Raw genomic sequence first — 23,147 nt, 5'->3', positions numbered from 1 at the left:
GTTCATTTCAGTGAAGACCTGAAGAGTCAGGCGACGCCACTACCCAAGGAACTGTGTCATCGACATTTATGCCCATCTTCAAATTCAATATCAAGTTCTTAGTAAAGTAATGAATAACAATGGTAAGAAACTAAAAAATAAAGAACCTCGGTTCCTAACAGATTCCAAACTCATCCCAAGCCCCCGAAATTGGGCAACTCTCTTACCTTTCTTAGATTTAACTTCTCTTTAAATTTAGAATATGATGCTTCTTTCTTGAATAATCAATCAGTTCTGGGCCATATTGGCCCTGTAGTCAGAAAGGGAATCTAATAAGCCTCTTGCTACCTCTGGTTCTATTTGCTATGCTAAGTTTCACATTCTTGAACTTCTATTTTTTTTTCAACATCTGATAAAAAAAAAACAAAAAACATTCTCAATTCCTCCAGTTAGTGCAATGAGGCTACAAGAATGCTGACCCTTGCTCCCAAATGTTCTCTTTGCTTTCCCGAGTACCACCATCTGCTGTCCCTCACACCCAGGCAAAGCCGAGTTACCTCTTAGAGCCACAATTCACTCACTCTTTTCCCATAGCCAGGTAAGTATCATCCAGTGCTGAACCAAACTACGCATGGACGGAGGACCAGAATCACAGTCAGACGTCAGTTTCCTCAATGGAAGCTCTCCTAACACTGAGGTCAAACAGACTCGCTCGTCCCCTGCTCTCTCAGTGTGGTGTGCTTCACGTTTAGACCACGACTTCTGTTTTTGGTGGAGCTTCTCGGTGGCTTTCTTTCTCCTGACATCATTTACCACTGTTGGAGTCTTGATCTCTTAAACTCCCAATGGTGCTTTGTATTAAATCAAGCCCTTGCCCTGGCTCAGACCCCTCTTCCTGTTTTCCAGTCACTGGTCCAGACGCGCTCCACAGGATATGCTGGACTCCCCATCACTGTTACCTGGGGTGATGCCCATGCTTTTCTCTTGGCTGGACTTTCTTACTGTCCTAACAGCTCGCCGAGGACAAGTCAAGACTCTGGATACACAGTCTTTATCGGCTCTCACTTCAGAAAATGGAGTCAGGGTATAGAACTCAGCTCTTGAGAATCTCGATGGCAGTGCTGACATCCAGATCCCCAGTTTACCCCGGGCATTCTGGGATGCAGTCATCTGTATAAAAGCCTTTATCAATGCCTAAGTTCTTACAGTCTCATTCACATTGTGGATGACACTCTCAGGACACGCCCCCTATCATGCATGGATCACTTCACAGTCCACTCACCCATCCTCTTTCTGGAATCCCTGCTACTTGGGTGTTGGGCATCAGGGGTAATCAACCTTTCTTCCCCAAACGTTCCTCTCTGTGGTTTAGACACCTTCTAACCATTCTCCCTGAGTTTCTACTGACACCTGAAGATTGCGGCAGTCATGCTTGTAACCCCTGGAAGCACCTTCTCTTCTCTTAACTACTTTTTATACATTTGTTACGTTCTCAAAATTCTGCGTGCTTTATCTGCAAGTTCACCTGAAGCAGCTGCCTTTGTGCTTCTGGACGGCGTCTTTACCCTTCCCCTTGCTTTCCTGTAGCCACTGCTTTTTAAGTTCCTAGCTCTCATCGTGTGCGTCGTGAGAGCATGCAGGTTTTGTTGGTACTGTCTGGCCCTTCCTACCTACGGGCACTTGTTTTGGCCACCTTCTACCCAGAATCAGTCACTGGCCACCCATACTCATGGAGGCTTCACCTGGTCCCTGTAGCATCATGGCTAACCCCCAGGTTCTCACGAAGCCAAAGAACAACAAGAGAGGACCTGGAAGTTCATCTGGCACCAGTCAGACTGATAAATCCTAAGTGTGATACTATTCAGAGGGACTGCCCACAGGGTGCAAGAAGCCTCGAGGGTCAGGTCCTGATGCTCAGTCCTGGTCCTGGGGCCAACAAGAAATCAAAGCTCACGCTGCATGCACAGTAGCTTCCAGCAGGTCCAGCTGCACAGTGTCAAGGACCTAGAGGTGCTCCTGACATGCAGCGAAGCTTTGCTGATACTGCTCACACCTCCTCTAGGACACACAAAGCCAGTATGGAAAGAACAGCCCATCAGTCACGAATGCCAGCAGCAACAGAGAAAATGAAGAGATGGCGCCTGGCAGAACTCATAGATGAACACTCCTCCTGCTGCGTTCACTCTTAGCAAAGCAACAGGGGCCTTTGCTGTTAACCACTAGGAGCTAAACTTTGCACAGAGTGGGAAGGACAATGACACTCGGCATGGACTCTGACTCCTCGTTCCCAGCTCCTCTCTCGTCGCATCATTAGAGAGCAGACCACTCTCTTTCTCTAACCAGGCTCTGCATGACGGGTCCAAACTTAACCAGGCTCTTCCCTAACAGGGTACCAGATGCCACCTGTTTCTGCCTTTTTAGTATTTGTGAGGCCTCTGCAGGGTTTGAGGAGCGTGCGACAAATCTGGACAACCAGTTAGCTACCAGACCACAGGCGATGATATACTCATGTTGTAAGGAATCTGACCCTCCAGCCTTTTCCCAAGGTTAAAGGTCGGTTTCCGTCTCACAGTGAGTGCAAATCAAACATCTAAATGAACGCCAAGGGATGGGAAAAATACCAAGAATGGCATGATGGCCAACATTGGATATAGATACAATAGTCAATGGAGACCATCTGATTGATCATTCAACTTAAACATGTAAAACCATATTCATTTATTGATACTTTCACTTGTATCTTATGAATTGATTTTATTCAGAATCCATAAGTTTCTTTGACATCACTTCAGAGAGTACTGCCTAGCTCAATTTCCTAGAGCGGCTTATATCTAAGATTCACAATCATGGTGTCAAAACCCTGGGAATTAGTACTGATTGCAAACTAAATCTGAACATGAGTCTCCTCCAAGTCAATTCTGAGGCATTAATCTTTATTTAAAATTAACCTCTATACTATACACAATTAAAAAACGATTGAGGTGTTTGGGAGCTAATACATTCATTACAAACAGAACTTCATGATTCAAAGTGAAGCAATCCAGACGACAGCCATGACACAGAAAAGTAATGCGAGCACTTACAAAGCCGTGGCAGGAGGCTCTTAATTATGATTTTTGTGGTCAGCCTGGGCAATTCTCCTAAGAGAACAACTTTGTAAGGGCTAGAGCAGAGCAGATTTGGGAGTAAAATATAAATTCTGCATGCTATTCAACGGCAAAAGAAAGACACTTCCCAAGACCTTTCTAGAAGGTCTCCATGTGTGAGCAAGCATGTCAGGAAGGGGCCACATTGTACTGAGTTCCTTTGTGGCCACCAAGCTGTCCCGTGAAATAGTTCTACTCCTAGGCCTTACCAGGGCTGGCTGTATGCTCAGGTCTTAGGCCTTGATCACACCTGTTGCCTGAAAGTTCAATACTTACCACCTCCACTTTTCCCCCACTCCAAAAAGTACCAGGTTGAAGCCTAGCTACAGTCACACCAGCCCGGCCTCAGACATAAAGCTGGCTATGACACACACAACACACACTCCTCTTCTACAGTGAGCACCATGCCCAAGGCCGCTGTGTGAGAGCATTTGGCTGTGGCTCACAGGCACTGGCAAAGCTCTGCCAGTAGTCCTAGGCCCAGGCTTTCCCATGACTGGATGACCCACCCATGGTTTATCCAGTCAGTCACCGAAGTTCCACTGACCTGGTAAGTATCTGCCTCCTACATCTGGTGCTCCTCAGGAGTCCAGCAAGAGAAGGACCAGGGGTTTAAGAAGGAAGACCCCACCTCTTCACCAACCATGGCCACTGTCCGTCTGTAGATACACTAGCCTAACCAGACTGACGGGAAATTTTGCCGTTACTGCCTTCTCTAGAATTAACTTACTCCGTGCTGCCAGAGTCTTTCTCGGCTAGGGAGACGTAAAGGAGCCACTAAAGCTTCCCCTCGCCAAGCCACACACAGTAGGTTTCCCAGCTATCACACATATTTTTAATTAAACTTTTACTTTTGAATTATTTAACTTTGAGAACTTGTCTCATGTTGACATTATCACACATTACCTTGTCATATCTTCCCCCTATACTTCCCTATTCCTAGGTCCCTTTCCACTGCCAAAATAGTCCCCTTCCTGCTTATATGTAATCGTGCATGTGTGCATACACACACACACACACACACACACACACACACACACGATGGCACCTGTTAGCTTACCTGCCCAGCATCCACTCCCTACCGAGAGAGAGAGAGAGAGAGAGAGAGAGAGAGAGAGAGAGAGAGAACATCAAGTCACATGACAGTACTTTCCTGAAGGCAGTGATTTGTTCAAGGATGAACCTAACACCCAAAGTCCAAGCAACATTTCCTCAGAGGGGATCCCTCCTTCTTGGCTCTGGCCACAGTCTCCCCCACCCCTACTTACCCCTCTGTCTTCCTGTTGAATAATCATCCTGGCCTTACCAATACCCGAGATGATCCATCTTTCCTCTATTAGAATGCTATCAGTCCCACAACACAGGGACTCTTGCACCCTGGATATAGCACCTGGGGTGGTGGCCCTGAGCACTTCCTTGGCATCCGGGATGAACGCAGGTACATGTTGCTCATGCATCCCTATATTTTCCTGGGTATGGCTGGCAGAAAGCATCTGTAGAACATTCGACCAACAAACCCTTTCACCAGCGTTTTTATCTGATTATCTCTAAACTGATGGAGGGTTGCCACCTCTGTCTTACAGATAAAGAACCCAAGACTCAGACATTCCTGGTGTGGGCAGGCCTCAATCCCAAGGCCCTTCCTGCAGAGCCACACTCTTCCAGTTACACCTGGGGACAGTCCCTCCATGACAAGCCACACCTCGTCATCCACGGGGGCATCCTGCTCTCTTCAGTTCCCAGACACACCGTAGCAGCGGAGCCTCTGCTCCCAATGTCCACTGCCCCCTAACACACACACACACACACACACACACACACACACACACACACACACCACTGAGAGAAAGAGAGGAGAGAGAGAGAGAGAAAAAGAGAGAGAGAGAGAGAGAAGGAGAGAGAGAGATGGCCTCTTCCAACCATTCCCAGGCTGCAGCTCCTAGCTTTACCCGTAAACCTGCCTACCTGCCTTCCACACCCTCCTCATCTCTCTCCCAACCCCACCCTCCTCATCTCTCCCACCCCACCCTCCTAACTCAGGATCATCTCCTTGAGGGCAGGAATCTGGGCTTAGTTTTTAATAACCTGTAGGGCCAACAACAACAATTAAAAAAAAAAAAAAAAAAAAAGAAAGCCCTTTTAAACTACCTTAACTGGTTGATCTAGTTAGACAAGCCTGAGCTAAAACTAAGGGCAGAGGAGATCTATCCACCCCTAGAGTGCTTTCATGTTTACACAGAAGCTGATAACAGAACTAAGCCACAGCCTCCCATATCAAAACACTAGACCGTCCCCCCTGAGAACACACACCCACCTCCAAAAGAGAGCGAAGACTACCAGCTATCCTGTCCCATGCTCTTGCAATGCAGACAGTGCTCCGCTCTGAACCCAGAGGACCTTAGCGCCTCCTGCTTTAGACCTTCACGGATTCACTAACGCAGATCCCAGTTTACAGAGGGCACGGACCTATCCACCCAGTCACAAGCTGTGCCCAGCACTCCCTCGCTCTCAGAGCCTGCGCTGAGCCACTAAATCGCTAGACTACTTTTTGCTTGGTTTGATAGCCATCACTCAAAAGCTCAATTAACCATCTAAAGGAACATTTATTTACAAGAGGTGATTATAATTAAGGCCTACTAAGTGCTTTATGACCTACACATCAGGAACCCCCGAGACGTTACTCGTCTTTAACTGCGTCACAAGGCCAGTAATTTTGCTGTGGCCTTTCCAAAAATTCTTAACCACCCATTCCCTGTCTCCGTGAAAGAGCATGCTGGGACACGTACCAGGGGCCAGCGACCATGGAACACGTGTGCAGGCGAAGCCTGCGGATTCTGGTGCCTACCTGACCTGTGCAGTTTCCTACGGGCATTATCTCGGAGTACACAGCTGTGGAGCTCCCACATAAAGGGTCATCCAAGGCCAAATGTGTTTCTCTTACCTATAATGATATCCTGCCGCACACCCGGGCAGGAGGGAAGGTCAGATCACAACCACTGTGATTCACAATTAAAGGGGCTGGGGGTGGGGGCAGAGATCTGGTTCTACCCCTGCAGTTGTTTTTGAGCGACTGACCTCGGACCACCAACACACCTGCTCCTTATCTCCCGACAGTAGGGACTGAGGTCATCTCTAGGAAAAGGCGCACCAGCAGAATAACCACACGCCACACTTAAAGTGGTAAGAATTCCATTTCCACTCTGACTCAGCATAGACCTAAAAGTATATGTATGAATACAAAATCCGTTCACTTCAAAGAGACTGATTCACTGAGGAGTGTTCTCCTCCGGCCGGCTGACAAAGCCACTCAGAGCAACAAGATGCCACCCAAGGGCTACAGTAGAAACGCTGTCTCTTGGAGTCAGAAAAGGGAAAATCAGAAAGTCCCCGGTTGTAAGTCTGTCTCCAAGCAACCCTGGGATTTCATTCACAAAGTGGCTGCCAGAGCTTGTCAAATGTGGAATTTAATCATGTCCCAGAGATCGGGCGCCTGACTTTGCAGCTCATAAACCACATTAGTTCTTTACATGGGTCCAGTCTCTGAATTTTCCTTTCAAGGAGCCAGACTGGAAAGCTATAGACACTGGGCCTGTGACCTTCACACTTGATACAGCCTAGCAAACGTCTGCCGAGGGAATATTTACTTTATAATTGGTCACCATTTTAATATGTTATATTCAAGTACACAGGAACCAGGAAGTCTGTATATACACGCCGGGACATCGCAGCAATATCGTCCATGCCCGCTTTCTTAGATGCTAGCAAACAGCTCGCAGTTCGTTTTGCAAAGGAAGAAATAACTAAGTTCCATCACTTTTCCGTAAAATGTTTTTAAGAAAAACCAGGAAGAGATAAAGTCCATGTAACAAGCTCACACCCGGCTGAGTGCCGTGCCCACTTTAATACCTTCCAGAAGCTGAGGAAATCCAAATTTTTCAGTGTTTTCAAAAGGAAATTAATAGGATCACACAGCTGATTTTTCTCACTGCGATAACTGAAGCAACAGGGCTCGCAGCTGGGCCAGAGGCCGCTGGCCTGGGCCAAGTACAGGTTGCTTTTTTCCATGGTAAAAGGCTTTTTTTTATCTGGGCCTAGAGCTGCCTAGTGGACAACTTCTCCAAGTCCTCCTTTTTACCAGACACGCCACACTGGGTCCTGCTGAGTGGGAAGCCCATGGCCGCTTCGGAGAGCCTTCTTTAAGAGGCAGTTGTCAAGTTGGGAGCGTAGGCCCCAGCCCCTCGCATCTATCCCAGCCCCCAGGCCTAATCTGGACTCCAAATCCCAGCAGGCCAGGTCCTGACCCCCTCCCTGGGGATGGGGTCAGGACCACTCCCCAGGGTATTTAAGTGATCTCCCAAAAGAGGACCGCCTGGTCTCCCTTTCTTGCTCCCGGGGGTTGGTGGTGATGTTCCCGCGGCTTCCTGGGTTCCCCTTGGGGCCACTGGAAAGCGCAGGACTCCCATTAAACCTGGATATTTCTTAATTCGGCTTGTTTTGATTTGGTGTGATTGGGAATTTTTGCGTCGGCAGGGAGCTCGTGTTTGGAAATATTCCCAACAGCAGTGCAGTGGGCGTGTGTTCTAATTCTGCTCTCTGTCCCTTTCAAGTCCCTGACCGGATAACACAGGCGACACCCTAGATAACAAGGCTGAGGCCCCACTTGTGCAATGACTGCACAGTGAGTCCCAGTACTGAAGACCCGGGCAGGCACCAGGCACAAGCCCAAAGAGGGTTTTCAGGATTTTTCTTTTTTTGCTATGCTGGGTATCAGGCCTCGCACACAGGAGGCAAAGGCTCTACCTCTCTGCTACATCCCCAGCTGGGCCTTTTTATTTCTCCTAAACCTAGATTGAGAAGTAGAATACCGTGAACCGGAGCCAATTTAAACTCTACGTAAATGTGACAAAGCCCAAATAAAGTATCTAAACAATTACATTACTCTATGCACTTGGATAGTCACAAAATACTTAGGGACCGGAGTGGTTTGGGAACGAGTTAAGCAACCCAGCAGGTAGGTACCTACTTCAGACAGACATTTCCCCTCTAGCTGCTGGGTTGTTGGGGAACCTAGGTGACAGAGACGGGGTTTACTATGCAAAGAGTGGAGAGAGCAAGGCAGAAGGCCACTCAGGCTGAGTGCGGCGTATTAGCTAGGCTGGACACAGTCCCGTATTTTCACACCAGCACTGCTCACTCATGTATCCTGAGCTCACTGTCCGGGGGCCTGTTATTACTGAGATAATGCGGTCCATGACTGTAACAGCTCCTATTTCCAGAAACCCTGCACCTTGTCATCTGCACCATAAGCGCCAGGTAGAGCAAGACCATAATCACAAAGGAGTTCCAGGAGTATGTGGACGGCTAGCTAGGGATCAGCACGGTCATCTGAAATGGTCTACACTTTTAGTAGGCGTGTTTGAACAAGTGGAGCTTGTCGGACGCAGAGCTAAGCCACTAGAGGCCAGTCGGTGGTGGCTCCCACCTTTAATCCCAGTACTTGGGAGTCCCATGCCTTTAATCCCAGCACTAGGGAGGTGGAGACAGGAAGGGACATGGCTGGACAGAGAGGGGAATACAAGGCCAGAGGAGACAGGAGCTCAGATGTAGGCTGAGGAGAGAGTCACGTGAGGTGCAGTCTGAAGCGGTCAATCAGAGGACGCAGTCTGAGGACAGGATCGCCCTTCTGGTGCGAGGATTCGGTAGAGGTAAAAGGTCTCTTTAGCCGCTGGCCACTTTGCTTCTCTGACCTCTCAGCTTTCACCCCCTAATATCTGACTCCGGGGTTTTTTAGTAAAAACAATTAGAATCCGTGCTACATCAAGGATCCAGTGAAATAATACCCAATCACTCTGCTGAGCACCACACTCGCAACACAAGCACCCTTTTGGGGGACAAACCACATCCAGACCGTGCTTCACAGGAAGCAGTGGCCGCCTCTGGGACCAGCAGGATGACTGACTATACCCCGAGCACAGGAGGATGACTGTCACTTCACGAACTCTTTGTACCATACAACCATAATAAATTAAAAAATATAATTAAAATATACCGTCCGCTGATGGACATAGGAGTCAGGCCATAGAGGTAGCCCTTGTAATTGCATAAGACAGGCTTACACAATTATCTCTGTAGAGTCACCAACAGGCAAAAAAAAAAAAAAAAAAGTCAAAGATTAATTTTTATGGCCCATCCAGAGGCCTGACAACCAACAAAGAACACGCAAACACACGCCTACTCTGCACAGGTGCTGTGCTGACAGTGCCGTGCACAGGTAAAGCACAGCCTGGAAGATACCGAGAAGACAAAAGATGCTGCTGCATTAAGGGGCAAGCACCCCGACAGTGCACCACAGCCAGGCGAGGGGCAACACAGCCAGGCAGCGAGGAGAGGATTGCTGAAAGTCTGAGCCCCACCCCCACCCCCACTCTAGAGAGCAGCTCAACTGTGGATAAACATCCCACACACAAACTCCTCGTCCCTCACCTCTCCCCGACAGGGCAGTCAGACAATTCTGGGAGTCCCAGTTTTGGGAGCTAAAACATGGCAAGCACCCCTGTTGGAAACCCTGCCTAAGCTGCCAGTATCATCACTTCCCATAGGAGGAGCGGAGTTTACTGGGCACAGGGTGAGTCACCACCTGAGTCAGACGCCTCGCCCACCTTTCATCTAATCTAAAGCAATGCGGGGGAGGGGAGGGCTCCGTGGTCAGAAAGGTAGCTGGGAGGGTGTGCCCCCAGCAGGCCACACCTGGGATGTCTGCAGGTCTCATCCTAAAGCGAATAAAAGTCTGGCTCCTCCTGAGTAAGAAATGCCTGTCATCTCCACAGCTCTCAGGAAGGAAAAGCTATTGGGGCTTGGACAGTGACATTTTTATAAAGACAGGGCACAGAGGCTAAGTGTGCCTCTGCTCAGGAGTGAGGGTGGGGTGGGGCCTGAGTGGGAAGGGGCTCGCGGGAACAGTTCTGTCTGCTGTGAGCTAGACCGATGGCTTGGAGACATCGTAAGCCCCCATTTCTTCATCTGTAAAACAAAGGTGTTGAGACCGTTTTTTTTTTAGAGCAGACCCCAGCTTCACCCACAACCTAAAGGCAACCAAATTCCCCCGAAGCTGGGCAACAGTGCTAGAATCTGCCTGCTCAACATATAAGGGCACCTGAGTCTTGCACCTTGGGCTTCAACATGTCTTAAGCTACATTTTCATTCCTGAAGAGCGAGGGACACGTGCCAAGCTCCCAGTTAAGGTTCTAAAAAAACACAGAAAACACAGAAACAAAGCCCGAGCCCCGCAGGTCTTCAGAGGCCTCACGTTTCGGAACCCTCAACGCTTTTCCTAACAGAAATCCCAAACAACTTCTGAGAAATCAGTCCTTGAGAACCCAAGGACAAAAAAGAGAGAGAGAGAGAGAGAGAGAGAGAGAGAGAGAGAGAGAGAGAGAGAGAGAGAGAGAGAGCGCCCCTCCCAGGTAATAAATTAACGGCCTAAAGGAAGCAGGGTGGGGCTGACGCACTTCTAGTCGGCTAAAGATGGCCTTGTTGAGGAAAAGCCGCCAGTACAACCAACGATCCCTGAACAAACAGGTACTTCTCTCGACCTTTGACCCCTAAATATGTCACTGTCACATTGTACCCAGCACTCAGTGCGCACACTTCAGTTTCATTTTAAAGCAGCCATGAGCTAGGGAAGTAACAGCAAGACCTGCGCCCCCAGCTAAGACAGCCAGACTTTTTATCAGCGCAATTTTCTCTTTAACACAATAAAAAGAACTTGTTAAGACAAAAATCTTCTAATTTCTCCAAGGATGCCAGGGTCCTCCACAGGTGGGGTCAGGTACCAGCTGTCAGCTTCAACTGGTACCTTAATCAACTTGGCAGAATACCTTGTAAAGTACGAGACTGAATTCCAACTTCGTTCATCAATGTATCAAGCTTAATTTTACTGCCACCACATTAGATACAGTAGCAGATAAGGGGTAATTCAACACCCTCTACCGAATTAACGTTGAGCTTGCTAGGATGGTATGGCCATTAATCCTTTCTCAGTATCACAGTACAGGGAGTATCAGGGAGGGGGACTGGGAGACGGGTAAGGAAGGGGCTTGCTGCCCAACCATGAGGACCTGAGTTCTATCCCCAGCACTCACAGACATGCCAGGAACTGTGCATTCCAGGAATACCAGCAGGGGCAAGGGAGTGGAAACAGGCAGATCCTGGTGGCTTGCTAGTCTGGATTAAATGGCCAACTCCAGGTTCAGTAAGACCTGGACCCAAAACAGAAGGTGCAAAGGGACAGAAGACACCCACCCCAACTTTTCTGTACACATATATACATAGGCACACATATCTGCTCATACACGTACACCGTGTGTGTGTGCACACACAAAGTATACAACAGTGTGAATAGCCTCAACTCTATCAAATTGTGCACTTAGAAATAGTTAATGTGGAAAGCCTTTTGGTCATAAGCTTCCATTTATCCTTCTTTTAATTAGGGCAAAAGGATCAGTTTGAAGATCTGGTCAGCCCATTTTCGAGGCATCATAGACACACATATAGAGGAATTAAATCAACTCAAAGGGAGCCCTAGAACGATCTAGTTGAGGATATATTAGTAGACTTGAACCAAAAATCAACCTCAGGCCTTGCTCTGTCGAGGCTCAGAAACTAACAGGGATAGTATCTATCCAGCAGACATTTTCAGAGCACTTTTCACGTACACGGGTGTTGGCCAGGGCAAGCTGGCAGTGTTCTCTTCCGTGCAAACACTCCACACCAGCAGAGCTGACCAGTGTGAACCTGAGGAATCCTGCAACTCAGCAGAACAAAGGCTGTGGCCCTCGAATTCCGTCCATCAGCCGTGGAAATCCACACTGTCTGTGGATTCGCACTCTCTCTTCTATGTGGGGACCCGTGAAGAATTAAGATATTCTAGGGGCTGGAGAGATGGCTCAGAGGTTAAGAGCACTGCCTGCTCTTCCAAAGGTCCTGAGTTCAATTCCCAGCAACCACATGGTGGCTCACAACCATCTGTAATGAGGTCTGGTGCCCTCTTCTGGCCTGCAGGCATACACACAGACGGAATATTGTATACATAGTAAATAAATAAATATTTTTAAAAAATTCACATATTCTATTATGCACTATGATAGAGGCTTCAAAAAATAAAAACCAACAAAGCACTATGCTGCTTCAGGAAGATGCTCCATATTTTATCTGTGTTATGCCCAGGAAGGTAGATGCCAATATTTTAACTATTCGTGTAATCTGGAGATATTAGTTCTTTTTGAATTACTAAAGGCCCATGCCATTTACTTCAATGAGGAGATTGAAAATGACAGTAGAAGGCTGGGCGTGGTACTGCACACCTTTAATCCCAGTATTCAGGAGGCAGAAACGGGATCTCTTGAGTTTGAGGTCAGCCTGGTCTACAGAGCTAGTTCCAGGACAGCCAGGGCTGTACAAGAGAAACCCTGTTTTGAAAAAAAAGAAAAGAACAGCAGGACAGAACTGAAGGGCTGGTCTGTCCTCATTTTTTATCTCTCTGACAACTCAGCAAGGTCCCACGTCATTTTCAAAGAACAGTACGAATACAGTCACCCAAACCGGGGTGGGTGGGAGGCCTTCAATGTGCTGGGCAGCAATGAGAATTGGCTAAGCTGACCACAAACTGAGCCATGCAGCTCAGGAAGCAAGGCCTGGCCGGAGTTACCATACCCACTTCCACATGCCATGTGCCCACCATCATACACCCTGGTACTATCTCGGCTTGAAGAAACCACCAGACCGTACCGGCCAGGGGCTGAACTTGCCTTCTTTGGCTGTGATAAAGACCATGGCCAGAAGCATGGAGGAAAGAGCTTGTTTCAGTGCCGTCCACAATACAGGGCAGGGACTCAAGGCAGGGCTCTGGATGCAGGAACCGAAGCAGAAGCCACAGAGAGCAATGCTTACTGGCTTGCATCCCACGGCTTGCTCAGCCTGCTTTCTTAATCAAATCGGGACCACCTGGCCACAGGTGGCACTGTCCACAGTGAGCTGGGCCCTCCCTCACCAATCATAAATCAAGAAGATGTCCTACAGATCTGCCTAGAGTCCAGTCTGATGGAGGCAATTTCTCAGCTGAGATCTCCTCTTCCTGGGATGTCCAGGTCTGTGTCCGGTTGACAAAAAACACCCTACACACCAGGCAAACTTCCGTGCGAGCACTGCATGGCCAGGCTCATGAACTGATTACCTGCTGAGAAATCCCCAGCCCGTCACCTCCCTGCCCCGTGCCTTTTACTGTGTTCCTACTACAGTGAGCCACTGGTGTCCAAATACAGGGCCACCCCCCGCTGACCAGAATGTTCCCCTGCTAGTGGCAGACATCACACCTGCAAGCTGCCCCCTGCATTCATTTTTCTTTTCTTTGGAGTCATCCTCAACAACCCTGCTCACTATAATTTTCTCAAAAAACAAAACAAAACTGTGGGGTGCCATTTCCCAAAGGCCCCTGGGCTCTGCTCCCCTGTACAGCAAAATTATACCTCATCTCCAGGGAGCACCACCTAAACCTTCCACCTGAACTTCAGATTCATCAGCTGCCTCCCAGTAACTGCAAGTGCGGGCCCAGAAACCCCAAACCTACTACGTCCAACACCAGCTCCTGCTCTGCCCCTCAAATCCACCCCTGTCCACACCCTTTTACAGCCTCACTCTTCAGCTGCTCACCAACCTGGGACACATTCTCTTCCGGCCTGTGCCTCTTACTCACACGTCCACACGAAATCAACTTACTGTCAGAATCCAACCGCTTGTTTTTGTTTTCTTCTTGCTAGGCAGCCCAAACTGGCTGCAAACTCGCAATCCTCCTGCCTCAGCCTGCTGAGTTCTAGAGTTACAGGCATGTCCCACCTTGCACAACTGTCTCTTACTGTCTTCACTGCTCCTACCCTGGTCCAAGCTATCGTCTCTTATGTATTATTACAGACACTTTCTAACTAGTATTATTTCTTTTGATTTTTGTTTTGTTTTTGCTGTTTGGAATCAGGGTGTCTTTATGTAGCCCAGGCTCCCCTTGAACTCCAGATGTTGCTGTCTTCACCTCCTGAGAGCTGGGATTACAGGGTATGCAGTCACACCCTGCAGCACCACTATCTTCAGCCTCACTTTCACCCAGCCCATACTCAATGTAGCAGCCAGATAAATAGTATATATAGAGATATAGAGATAAATAGATACAGATATAGATAGATAGATACAGATATAGATAGATAGATAGATAGATCAGAATGCTAAAAGACGTCCTACAAAAGAGTAAACTGATCCCTAAGGCCCCACAATAGGCTTCCAAGCAGACTAGCAGTCCCCAACTTTTTCTGAACATGCAGACACATGCCTCTGCCCTTGTCCCCTCTTCCTCTGCAGTACCAACATCTCAGTGAAGTCACGCCTGGCTGCCCTACTGCCAACGATTCCTTCCCTGTGCCCGCCTAACCCCCTTCCTCCACCCTATCGCTTATCACCACCTACGAAACCCCTATTTATGTTTATCGGTTCTCTTCTCCCTCAGAAGATACACAGGGACCTTTGCCTGTTTCATTTGCTACAGCCTCCATCAGTCAAACAGTGTCCGATACACACTAAGTTTTCAGCATCTGTTGGGTGAGCTACAGCTAGGGAAAAGTCCACACAGGTTGGCTATGGCGTCCCTGACAGGTCCAGAGTGCATACGATTCTCATGTTCCAGTGAGGATAAAATCCCAGAATGGATCAGAAGACAAACGAAAATCAACATACGTGTAGACACACACACACAAAACCTTACAGAGTTTATTTTCTTATCCTATGGCACTGAAAAAATTTTTTCCTCAGTTAGTCTTCGGCTGTTGCTTCTAAGCTACGGGTACAGTGTGTGTGTGTGTGTGTGTGTGTGTGTGTGTGTGTGTGTGTGTGTGTAAATGTGAGTGTGTGTCCATGTGTGCATGTGTGAATGAATGAGTGTGTATATGTATGAATGTGAGTACATGCACATGTGAACATGAGTATGAGTGAGTGTGAGCCTGTGGGCACGTGTGTGCGAGTGTTAAGAGGGATGGATCAATGTCATCCCTGCTTCCCTCCTGGGAGCATCCCCAGTAGTAGGATGCCTCTCTAAAATGCACAATCCTTTCTCAACAGCCCTTGCCCTTTCTAAACACAGCACAAGCAATTGAAAGGCCTTTCTTTCCTAAACAGCCTCATCTTACAGGATCTGAGGTGGCCTTTCCGTGTCTGTGTGTCCTTGGCATTAGGACGCCTCTCAGATACCTAAAAGGTGTTCTGCTGACCTTTGGACTATCTATTTCTGGAAACAACTCCGCTCTTTCCAGGACTCACCGCTCCTGAGCCTCTAGAAGGGCCCAGAAGGGTTCAGAACCTTCTGTATTTCCAAGCTCAGGTAAGGCCTCTTCATCAGCCTGGTCGGTACAGTCTGGATCTTAAATATCCACAGGCCCAAATCTCCCGCCTCTCAGTGTCTTCGTAGTTTTGAAAAACTGCTTCAACACCTTCGTTCTACAGAACGAGCACCATATTCCTCATAAGCAGGAGGTTAGGCCTCCATCTGATGGATACACTAGCAGTAGAGTAGCTTCAACACAAAGGACAAACAGAAGAGCCTCACACTCTGCGACCCACCCCCATTCCACCTATCTGCCTATCTGGATTCACTTGACTGAGGGCCTCCAGTGTGGTGATTTAGAAAAAACCACAAAGACTGATCTTAATCAAAGGCGCAGGTAACCACAAAGACTGCAAAGACTGATCTTAATCGAAGGCGCAGGTCCCCAAAGAGAAGGGTAAAGTGAGTCCCTGGCTAGGGAGTCTCAAGGTTAGTGACCTCTTACCCTCTAGGTCTGAAGTGCTTATCAGATTTGCTTGACACTTGTTAAGACAATCAATCCTAGCACCAAAGAACAGGCTTGTCAACAAGAAGAAACCATGGTGACCTTTACATCAGGAGCAAGGCAGATTTCGGTAAACAGGCAATGCCTTGGGCTTCCTTTAGTATCAAGTCTCCATGTCCTCAACCTGTGTTACCTTCTCAAATTACTTCTGGTTATCATTTCTCCTTTTACCCTCTTAGGCTTTGAAAGAGTGTTTCTCTAAAGTGTTTTTCTTATACTGTGTCTGATATGGGCTTGGTCTATGTGTGTGTGTGTGTGTGTGCATGTCTGTGTATCTGTGTGTGTATTTGTGTGTGTGAAGTTTCAGATTGTAGGACACGAAAACACCTGGCTGGTAAGTAAGCACGTAAGCAAGCAGCCCTCCTGGTTCCCATCCCCTGCTCCGGCCCTCTGCACAGACCTTCGTGGTACTTCTCCCCCGGAACTGAGAACAGTTTGCTTTCTTAATGAACAGGTCTGGAAAGTTTCTCAGCAGTCCTTTGACCATGTGAAGGTTTAGACAGCTTTTGTCAATTAGGGATTTAATGGCACGACCAGAGATTCAAACAGCAGAACACAGTGCCAAGTCGACAGATGGAGGGTCCGCTCCCATGAAAGCCACGGTCCGATGGACACAGCAGCACAGGGTCTTCCTGTTGGTTTGCTTATCTCGCCTTATTTATCTAAACAGAAGAGCCAGACAGCAGCAGATGAAATGCTGGTTATTTCATCCTGCAATCAGACTGCCAGGGACTGAGCTGGACACCAGGCCCACCGACCTGCCCCAGTTCCTAATTCATTCACAAGGAGCCTCTCTCTCTAGTTCTAAGCGATCACCGCTTGAAGGCTGAACCCCAGGCTAACCAACAAATCCCAGAAAATGCTGCTTCCTCGCTTCCCCACACATCCTTCAACCTTGGGATGACAACAATTATGCATTTTTTGCACAAGTTTCTTCCTGCCAAACATTAATGATGTATGAAGGACTTTGAAACATAAATCGGCCCTGGCAAGCAAGTGTGTAAATGGCCCAGAATCCACACACCGAACAGGGGAGGGGGCTTTCACAGTCAGAGATCTGTTAAGTCCTGCTCATCAAACAGTTGGCAATCCTTTACTAATGAGACCACCCCTGCTTCTGTCCAATCCGCCCTCCATGGGTGTTCTCTGAAGTCACCTGGCTGCCCCGGTACCTTCCCCACACATCTGCTCCCTCATGTCCTAGGAATCCTGAAACCTCAAGGGGATTCGTCATTCACTGCTTCCCAGCTACAAGATAGGGCTCTTCGGAGAGAGAGGTCCAGCACATGGTAACGGTGACTGAGTGGAAGAAAAGGGGAACAAACACACCAACAGTAGCCAAACCAAAGCCAAAAGGATGCATACTCATCCCAGACGTGGAATTAAGACCAGCTCTACCTGACCTACCGTGCACACCTCTCACAACCTGGGTTTCTTGATTTAACAAGCACAAAGTGTTCCCTCCGGCCAGCGCTGGTCTAAGGTGGCCAAGATTCTACTATTACAGGAGAGAAAAGGAACAGAGGTCAAAAATTCTGAGCAGCCATGGACAGCAAAGGACAGAACAGGATGTGGTCCCAGCTAACCCTGAGCCCTGTTCTTCTCCCTTCTTCACAAACCATCTTCAGAAAAAGAAGGGATGCATCTCTAGCGCACACACAGGGCTCTGTGGGAACAGAAGCTAGGGTCCCAAGTATGGAAATTGATGCCATCGATCTGAGACAATCCCAGAAGACTACTTTGTACCGAAGGGCCCCCAGGAATTACCCTGGTGACCAGACATGTAAGAGTCCCCGAGTTCCTTCCAGACTTAAAAGTTATCTGAATCTAGGGCTAGACCCAAACCCAAGGGACTGGGGCTGGCCCATATCCTATTCACACAGCACCGGTCCTCCCCAGAGCCTGAAGGCAGTGTCAACCAACCCCAAAACTCCCATTCTGTGACTCTTGGGCCCCCTAAAAAGATTGAGCTGGTAGTCAACAGTGCACCTAAGGAGTTAATAAAACATACCCGAGATCACTTTATTATCCTCATCATTAATTCCCAAGCGTCCCCATGGGCATTCCCGTTTGGTCTCTGGCTGCTTTCAGGAGGTTGATTCTAGTTGTATGTCTGCCTAGACTCAAACAACCAGGCAACTTAAGAAACCCTGAGCTCCCATGGCAGCTCAGAGCAGTTTGACTTTGGAGGTTGAATTCTAGAGTCTGCCTTTAGGGCAAAAGACAAAGGTAATTTAAATATATATATATATATATATATATATATATATATATATATATATATATATATATATATATCACTCCTGAAAATCCCTTAGCTGGGACTCGGTCACTAAACTGGATAATAAGAACTTTCCTGTCTCTTTATATCATGCCAAGAGCTTCCCTCTCCCTAGGGACTGCAGAACCGAGCCCTGAACAAGGAACAGCGAAGCCGATGGCTCCCCCTCTCTACCTTGAGCAGGAAGAGTTGATTTCACAAGTTAAACTGAGCGCATGGTTTGACCTCTTTGTATCTGGAAGGCATAGCTCGGTGCTCAGAGGAGCCTAAGGTCCCTGCCCTCACAGAACCTATAACCCAGTTAGGGATTGCGTCACCCCCTGAAGATGAAGACAGCTTTAAACCTCAGAGCTGCCAGACATGTGCTGCCCACACTCAAGGGATGAAGAAACTGCTCGAGGGGAGGATATTTCTTGGTCTGACTTTTTTTTTTTTTTTTTTCCAAAGATGGGCTGACTCAGCACAAATGACTGGGATGTGCACACCTGGTAAGCAATTAACAGGATTTTTTGTTTTCGCCTCACTGTCCCTAATTAAAGTGCAGAATTCATTGACCATATTGGTCACAGAAATATGTTAACTCCGGGTCTTTAAATCCACATACCGCAGAATTCCAGTACTGCCCAACTGTAAAAACGTCAACAGTAATGGATTGTTCCTAATAGTTCCTCTGAGTCTCCTTGCCTGCTGTGGTTGCTTCTCCCCGGCCTCAAGGTGACACAGCAGTTCTCAGAAGATGGCCCTGAGCCACACGGACCTCTCTGTTCGAGGGACTGAATGCAAGGAAGCCAGCACTTGGGAGTACATCCTCTGACCCCTGGGTAGAGACAGCCACATCATTCGGTTGGTAGAAGAAGCTTGATCCATAGCCAGTTGCAATTAAGGGTAAAGAGGAAGAAAGTCCATGTACTGATACTTAAATAGATAGCCCTGACCTATATGGGAAGCAGCTCAATGAATCAACACACTATAATACATTTCCAGAACTGAGCAGCTTGCCAGAGTCTCTGCATCTGAAGGACGTTTCTGATTTATCCTCTCACGGATAGCATAAACACGCGCATAAACATAAGACTCTGGGTGAGCCTTCATTTCGTGGCCTTCAGCTTCCGTCTCTCCATCTATAAAGGGGACAAACGGACTAGATGATCTCTAGTGCAGAAAACATGATGGAGTAAAACCAACAATGCCCTGAGCAGATGGAAGTAACAGTCGGCCTGGGAAACTCCTGGGAAAGTGAGGTGAGTGGCTGGCCAAAAGACCAACCCGCAAGAAGAGAATGGGGAGACTAGGAGGGCAGAGGAGCGCACCCGGAGTGCACCTCCTCCCAGGTTCAGACACGGATTCCTACCTTCCCAGAAGAGTTCAGTGAGTCACAGGACTGATTTACCCACAGTCCCCACCATGCACCTTCTACCTCTAGAGGTGACTCAACCCCAGGACTGATTGAAGATTGCGGCGGGCGGCGCTCACACCCAACCTCAGTCACTCCGTTCTCTGCTTAATAACCTCTGGGAGTCTAACATAATTTATCTTCTGGGAACCTGGACGATGTCTAGAGGGCCTAACCAACCTGACCATCCAAAGCTCAGCAATGCCCACTAGAGAAAGTTTAAATTACAGGGGGGGGGGGAGGGTTTTCAGGCTTTCTGTAACTGTGCATTTATCTGATAGTCCCACATACCTTGTCTCAAAGTCGCCTGTTCAGTAAGTTTGCTTTTGCCATGACTCTAAGTCTGAGATAAGTTACTTTGGAGTTCATACATATGACGCAGGGTTTAGGATATTAATTACCCGAGGAAGAGCCTTCGGTTTTAACGTGAGACAGTCGTGGAATCACAAATGCTGTCGAGTACCTCACACCTACTGTAGTAGGCCCACAGTTTCGACTTGTAAATAGCATTACCATCGATATTTCCCATTTAACCAGCAGGTGTCCATGCGGGGCGGAGTGGGGGGAGGAAGAGGGTAGGGATGGGATGGACGGACACTGAGCAGTGGGACACTGAGCAGTGTGCATGTGCTCTTAATCTTCACAACAACACGATGAAGCAGAAACATCTCCACTCTACAGATGAAGAGACCACAGTTTAAAGCAAATGATAAGCAGCTTAAAGGGTCAAAAAGAAACCTAAATTCAGCTTTCTACACACACACACACACACACACACACACACACTCGCGCGCCCCCTCTGTGTTTGGAAACTGAGCCCAGTGTTCCATCAGTCTCACTGGCTCTGTCGTTTACACCCACATCCTTTTCTGTGAAAGGAAGCAATGGGGGTGACATGGGCTGTGTCCGCTGACTCTCCTTAGAACACTTTATGACAGAGTGAGAGGGCCTACACACAATTCACAGCCCCCTGGGACGGATGCCGTTTCTGCCTCCGGGTTCTAGGCTACGCCACAGTATCCTTGACAGTGGGTCTCTACTCATCTGAGGGTCTGGCTGGCTACTCCCTTCCACCAGCCTCTATGGAGTTTTCAGCAGGCATCAGGACTCAGTCCCAGCAGGACCTGGAGCAGCTGCAATAGCAGAGCAGCCCAGAGGCAGTGACAAGTCTTAGCAAGCCCGAGGCTGCTCGCCTTAATGACAACAGAGATTCCTGGCTACAGGCACAAAGTGCGGTCTCTATCCCAAGGACATTGCTTGCTCCACTTATTCCCTGTTAGGACACAGCTGTCCGGGAAGCCAGTCTCTGGGGTCTCTGATACAGAGAATGTCAAAGGGAAGGGATGCTTTCCCTCTGTTGGACCAACGATCACGTGTATACTAACAAGTTCAAATCCTCCATGTAGGTCATGTGTGTCTGCTGTGTATGTCATCCATAGGGTTGACAAAAAACAACAACAAAACAAAATCAAAACACCTTTCACTTCAGATTTACAGCTTACCAACAACTGTTTCCCGACTCAAACCCCCTCCCCGCCTGGGACCATCCCACCCACAGCAGATTTCTCTGCTTCACCGAGCAGGTGTTATCAGAAAACTCTGACTTTAAAATTCTGAAGTCCACAATATGCACAAGATCCAAAGTTGTTAACTAGCTGACATCGGGGTTTTCTCCAGTTTAAAATCATATTGGTCTCTCCTTCCCCCTTGACTGCACTCTGCTCTCTCCGCTCTGCTGGTCCTGGAAGGACCGGGGTTCAACTCAAGGCCCGGGAGGGGAGGAGGACCTTTTGTTGTCAGAACGGACCTTCGGGAGCCTGGATCAAGAAAGCAGCCCCACCGCGACTGAGGCGACTACGCTCCAGAAAAACTCCAGTCAAAAGAACTGGGTCATGTGGGAGCCAACACTGTTTAAAAGGGAGAACCAGTCGCTTTCTCCTGGATGAACAACTTGTGGGGGATGACTGTCACTTCCGACTCTTCTTTGCTAAGTCCCAGCTCAGATAGGTCACGGTGGTCTAATTCCTCGGTGGGTTCCACCCAGCACTGGGGCCCAAGGATTCTTGGGCGTTGCGGCGCGACCATGGAGCTGGGAGAGGGAGCTAGCACACCACTGAAGACGCTTATTTTCACAGCTGATCTAGCCCTGCGGAACAGGTGCTTTTTAAAAAGCCTGTGATAGTAAGAGAGTCCACTCTGCAGGGCAACTAACACGGGACAGCGAAAAAGTGGCTCCCCAACTTCCGCGGGGCGCGCGAGCCAGGCAGAGGACAGGACGATTGGAGAGTTTCTGAGAAAGGCCTGGATCTCCCTCAAAGACTTTCCATAACCCAACGTCCCACCACTGTCCCTGGCTCACACGTGAGGCTCAGCAAAGCGTGCCACCTGCCGGGGTCTGTGCAAAATAAGCCCGGAGAGGAGAACCGCGGAAAGCACTTGGGGCAGAGGGGGTGATGTCCTCCCGGGTCGGGTCTGGGGTCTCCCCACGGGTCTCCTCGCTCCTGGGACACGCAGAGCACCAGGCGCGAAGGGCGCGGCTGGCCCGGCCCCGCAAGTCTTGGACCGGAGAAGTGCAAGCGCGCAGGGCAGGGCCGGGCAGGGCAGGCCCACGGATGAGCTCTGGGTACGCGGGACGGGAGGCAGCAGGGCGCGCCCTCGCTCCTCCCGGCGCAACGCGGCGCCCCGGTGGGGGTGGGAAGAGTCGGGAAACTCACAGTCGCTTGTCCTCCGGCTGCAGCTGCCAGTGCATGGCAAGCGAGAAGCCGAAGAGGCTCCCGGGATCCCCCGATTTCCGGATCACGTTGTCCTCCCGGGTGTCCAGGTTGAAGGCTGCGCCCAGCCGGGCCAGAAGCCCCGCGGACAGGTAGAGCAGGCACAGCTGGTCCGCGACCGCCATGGGCGCGCGCGGCGGGAGGGACGCGAGGAGCTGCAGCGGCCGCAGTGCGCGCGGGCTCGGGGCCGGGGCCGGGCTTGCCTGGCGCGCTGCTGCGGCCACTAAGCTTCGGTGGCCCCTGCGCGCGGCCCCACCCCCGGCCGGATCGCGCTCTCGGTCCGGCAGCTCCCCCACGGCCGCAGTTCGCAGCAGCTCAATGAGCCCGTTGTTCTCTAGAGACTCTCCGGCGTTTTATCAAGTGACGAGGGCGCCGGCCCCGCCCCGCCCCGCCCCGCCCGAGGCCCGGCCCGCCGTGGGCACCTTCCCTGCCGGCCCCGCCCCGCAGCGGCGAGCCCGCGGCCGCCCTCCCACCGGACCGCCACCTGCCCGGAAGCGCCCCCTGCGTCCCGGAGCCCCGGAATGCTACCCGAGGCGTCTTTTTACCTGTCACCGAAGTGCGGTCCCGCAGTTCTCGGAGCTGTGGGCCGATGTGCGAAGTCTTACTTGGCTCAGCCATTCTCCGGGAGTTCAAGACACGCCTAACCGTGCCCAG

General features: G+C 49.4%; 1 protein-coding gene across 2 annotated transcripts in view; it reads right to left on the bottom strand.

Annotated features, from left to right (window-relative positions):
* Window positions 1–22,801, bottom strand: part of Itga6 (integrin subunit alpha 6) — a 65,855-nt gene extending 43,054 nt beyond the window's left edge. Inside the window, exon 1 of one of the 2 annotated variants that reach the window (XM_048425770.3) lies at window positions 22,437–22,801. In XM_048425770.3, coding sequence (XP_048281727.3) covers window positions 22,437–22,618 — 182 coding nt within the window. In that variant the 5' untranslated portion in view covers window positions 22,619–22,801. The remainder of the gene's footprint in view (window positions 1–22,436) is intronic. The other variant, XM_048425769.3, reaches the window with a different exon arrangement.
* Between the last annotated feature and the right edge of the window lie 346 nt (window positions 22,802–23,147).

Source organism: Myodes glareolus, chromosome 21 (assembly GCF_982192425.1).
Source record: "Myodes glareolus chromosome 21, mMyoGla1.1, whole genome shotgun sequence".
In the NCBI taxonomy this organism is placed as follows: domain Eukaryota; kingdom Metazoa; phylum Chordata; class Mammalia; order Rodentia; family Cricetidae; genus Myodes; species Myodes glareolus.
This window is presented reverse-complemented; position numbering and strand designations above follow the sequence as displayed.